The sequence below is a fragment of the Pelophylax lessonae genome, assembly GCF_965119305.1.
Source record: "Pelophylax lessonae genome assembly, chromosome: 4".
Lineage (NCBI taxonomy): Eukaryota > Metazoa > Chordata > Amphibia > Anura > Ranidae > Pelophylax > Pelophylax lessonae.
Genome location: NC_138771.1, coordinates 77,119,082 through 77,120,871, shown reverse-complemented (window position 1 = coordinate 77,120,871; position 1,790 = coordinate 77,119,082). Strand labels below are relative to the sequence as shown.

The 1,790-nt window shown below is 39.3% G+C and overlaps 1 protein-coding gene across 1 annotated transcript; it reads right to left on the bottom strand.

Moving 5' to 3' along the window:
• Nucleotides 1–966: 966 nt before the first annotated feature.
• Nucleotides 967–1,368, bottom strand: LOC309552521 (ATP synthase F(0) complex subunit C2, mitochondrial-like; the record flags this gene model as incomplete). Its single annotated transcript, XM_082253478.1, has 1 exon — nt 967–1,368. One exon carries the CDS (start codon nt 1,366–1,368, stop codon nt 967–969), a length of 402 nt encoding a protein of 133 aa, XP_082109604.1.
• Nucleotides 1,369–1,790: the final 422 nt, after the last annotated feature.

Genomic DNA, 1,790 nt, shown 5'->3' with positions numbered 1-1,790 from the left:
GCATTTATTAAGATCTTTCAGTGTTTGGACCAATATACAATCTCACCCTTATGGTATGGCAGACCCCCATCAGCAAACAGCTCTTGGTTGACGGATTCTTCTATAAGGCCTGCCCCAATGGGTTTGACCTTGAAACTTTACAGAGTGCTAAAGCAGTGAAAAGGTTTGCTTCCTCCAGTAAGTCTGTAGGCTGCCTCAGTGCCATGGCCCTGTCATTGTCATGTGTCTCTTTCATAGAAGCCCCTGGCAATAAAATAAAAATTCTTCTCCTCCTTTCAATTACCCTAAACCTGGACAATGACAGACATACCTGTGAACACACATGTCATGGATAGGTGTGCAGGAAATGTTAATAAAGCTGACCGTACACAAACAGAATTTCTTTTGAAACTTTGATTTTCTAATTGTTCGTGTGGTCAAACCAAATATTGTTTTCAAGCAAAGTGACGAGAAAATTCTAAGGAGCCTGGTGGAAATTTTTATTTCTCATACTAATTTTTAACAATGAATGTGGTTTTCGTTCAGGAAATTCAATTTATTCCAAAACCGAATGTTAAAAGAAAAAGGAATTTTTAAGTATTTTCGAACAACATCTGTCAAGTCTCTGATGGGATTAATAAATGTACTGACAAAATATTTTGTACCAACATTTGTATGAAACTCTACCAGTGTATGCTCAAGCTTCTGAAAAAAATCTAAAGGCGAAGGAGTTGGACCAAAATAAATAACTGCTTAAAGCATATCTTAACCCAAAAACAAAAATGTAGTATATTGTGGCTTACCAATCCTTAGTTGTGGTGGCTGCACTCATTTTCTGTTTTTAGTTTTTTTTTTTTCCAAATTCTTAAAGTTATTTATTAGCCAGAATCTACTGGCACCTCTTGTGGCAAGGGGCCCAAACCCTGTATACTGCCACAGAGAAACAGGACTGGATGACAAAGAGGATTTTGCAAGACAAAAAATTATTCACATGGCGAACAGGAGGAGGAAAGCAACCATGAGACCGAACAGTCCCATAGCTTCAGAAAGGGCAAAACCCAGGATGGCATAGGAGAACAGTTGCTGTTTAAGGGATGGATTCCTGGCATATCCAATAATGAGACTTCCAAATACTGTACCAATACCAGCTCCAGAACCAGCCACACCTACAGTGGCAGCTCCAGCACCAATGAATTCAGCAGGAGTATCAATGTCCCGGCACACTGCACTGGTCTGAACCCCTCGTGATGGAACCAGTGCCACCTCCTGAGACTGCTCTGTCTTGAATACAGGGCGGCTCAGCAAGCTACTGGAAAAAGGTCGGCAAAGAAGACAAGCACCATTCCTCACCAAAATTGGGTTGGACATAAGTTTGGCGCAGGCATACATTTTACTGGTTGAGGTGGACAGACAGGGGATACAAGAATGCCACACAGGTGATCACAAACACACATCCACACTGCAATGCCGTTTTTAGTTTTTTTAAACTTTATTCTCACCTGGTGATTCCACCACTAACACTTCTTGTCTTAGGGTGGCTCCGCTGGTCTGGAAGTTAAAAAATAACAGCACGATCAACAGGTAAAAAAAGTTATGGGGCACTCAGGAAAGCAAACATTGCTTTGTTAATACTAGTAACAGACTGCATTTTTATATATATATATATATATATATATATATATATATATATATATATATATATATATATATAATATTTTGCCTTTGGTACCACTTTAGGGCTCTACCAATGTAAACTTACAGGAAACCAAACTAAAAACTATGTCCCAGATGGTATCATACTCCAGAAACCT